This window comes from Grampus griseus, assembly GCF_964374135.1.
Source record: "Grampus griseus genome assembly, chromosome: 11".
Lineage (NCBI taxonomy): Eukaryota > Metazoa > Chordata > Mammalia > Artiodactyla > Delphinidae > Grampus > Grampus griseus.
This window is the reverse complement of record NC_139005.1, coordinates 73,729,548-73,731,573: the sequence shown is the minus strand read 5'-3', so window position 1 is coordinate 73,731,573 and position 2,026 is coordinate 73,729,548. Positions and strand designations below refer to the sequence as shown.

The 2,026-nt window shown below is 50.9% G+C and overlaps 1 protein-coding gene across 1 annotated transcript; it reads left to right on the top strand.

Moving 5' to 3' along the window:
• On the top strand, nt 1–1,095 carry CCER1 (coiled-coil glutamate rich protein 1; the record flags this gene model as incomplete). The annotated part of the gene is made up of 1 exon (XM_082666128.1): nt 1–1,095. One exon carries the CDS (start codon nt 1–3, stop codon nt 1,093–1,095), a length of 1,095 nt encoding a protein of 364 aa, XP_082522254.1.
• Nucleotides 1,096–2,026: the final 931 nt, after the last annotated feature.

Below are 2,026 nucleotides of genomic sequence, written 5' to 3'. Positions count from 1 at the left end.
ATGACCCAGCCCCTCGATAGAAAAGAGGATCCTCTTAACCTGGGCCACGGGGGGGCGTCCTCTGCCCCATTAAGCACCTGGTCTTCCTGCCATCGAAGGCTCAGGGGCGCTCCGGTTTACAGGCAGTGGCATCGCTATGGTCCCAAGGCCGAGTATGAGCCCCCAAGGAAACAGCCGAAGCAACAGCACGGCTCAGGACCTTGGTTCCAGCCACCCAGACGTCCCTCTTGGGCCGTGTATTCTAACTGGGGGCGCTGGGGAGGACCCTGGCACCCACCTCCGGAGGGATTCTGGAAGCCCCCTGGCCGGGTGCAAGTGATCCGGGTGTACGGCCTGCACCCATTCTGCCTTTGCTGCTGCTCCTGCTGGCGCAGCCCCTGGAACCCCGGCTGGGCGAGGCCCCCGGCCCGGAAGAAGCACTGGGGCCGCCGGGGCCGCGGCCTGCGCCGCGACCCTCGCCGCTCCTTCCAGAGGAGCCCTTCAGAGGATCTGAGCACGCTGCTGCGGCCGGTCAATCTGTGCGGGTGGCGGGAACCCGGCCTGCGGGCACCGCGGAACACCACCCAGTTCATCATGAACCAGATCTACGAGGATATGCGGCAGCAGGAGGCACTGCGGGCGCAGCAGGCCCAGGCGGGCGGCACCGCATCCGCGGCCGGCTCCTTCGGAAACGATGCGGCCTCCAGCGGTGGCGAGGAAGACGCGGAGCTGCGGGCAACTTTGTATAGCTTTGGGCAGAATCCCTCTCTAGCCTTCAGTCCGGACCCGGATGAGGAAAACCAGTCTCCAAGCCCACAGCCGGTAGAGGAAGAGGAGAGAAATGAGGAGGAGGAGGAGAAGTGTGGCGAGGAGGAGTGTGACTGCAAGGAGTTGGAGAGCGAGGAGGAGGACGCAGAGGGCGAGGATGAAGAGGAGGCCGAAGAACCTGACTCCGTGGAGGAGGGGGCGGAGGGGGAGGAGCATGAAGAGGAAGGGGAGGGTCTGGAGGAGGAAGAGCAGAGGGAGGAAGAGAACCGTTTGTCTCTGGAAATGCCTTTATCAACCTTAGTGGGGGCTGAAGAAGAGACAGAGAACTTTATAAACTGTACTTATTGAAACCCCAAACAGATAATTCCCAAAGTGCCACAGGAAGCTGACCTCATGGTACAGGACATTAACTGTTAGACATCAGGAAAGGGACTGGGGAATGAGATGGAACTGATGTGAGGCTAAAATGAATTAGCAACTTATTAAAAACTAATTAAAAAATGAGTTCCATTAACAAATATATCTATGTAAACCCCTTCTTTGGCCATTATAAAACGTTTAAAAATTGGTGTGCTTGTGTATGGCTATGACTGGGGGAGGGAGAGCTTTCAAATATAATTTAACTGGAAATAGTTAAAGGCCAAATAGTCATTACTACAGTTTGAATCTTTTCATTTGGTGTTTTCCCCTCTAGATGCTTGAGTTTTTCATTTTTTGTTTTTAAATTCTGGCAGTGCTGAAAATGTTTCTTTTTATAACAGATTTATACATTCCATGCCTAAGAAGCATGTGCCGTGTCTATTGAATGTCCATCAGTGCTCTTAACATGATAGCTGAAACTTTTTTAAAACGCCTATTTTAATATTTTTTTCTTGTAGTTTTTCCACCTTCAGAGTTCATTTTTGAGGGTTGTATCTTGGTAACCCCATTTGCAGTCTCTTGTGGCATTGCTCATTTATATTCCTTGTTCCACAGTGCTACGGATCTTCCTCAGAAGAGCGTGAAGTTGCTTCTGTGGAACTGGTTATCTGCCATGGCCTCAACAATCCATAAATCCATGAATGTAGAGGATTCCCCATGGTCAGAAGTCAACTTGCACACCTAGTTAAAATCCAAGCAAACTGCAAACAGTGGAACATAGCTTAAATTTTGAAGCCTTGTTCCTGGATACATTCCTTGTCATAAGTTCACAGGAATAATAAAAATAGTTTTTGCAGAATAATGGATTTTTTTTTTTTTTTTTTTTTAAAGACGATTGGCCTTGGGCTTCCCTGGTGGC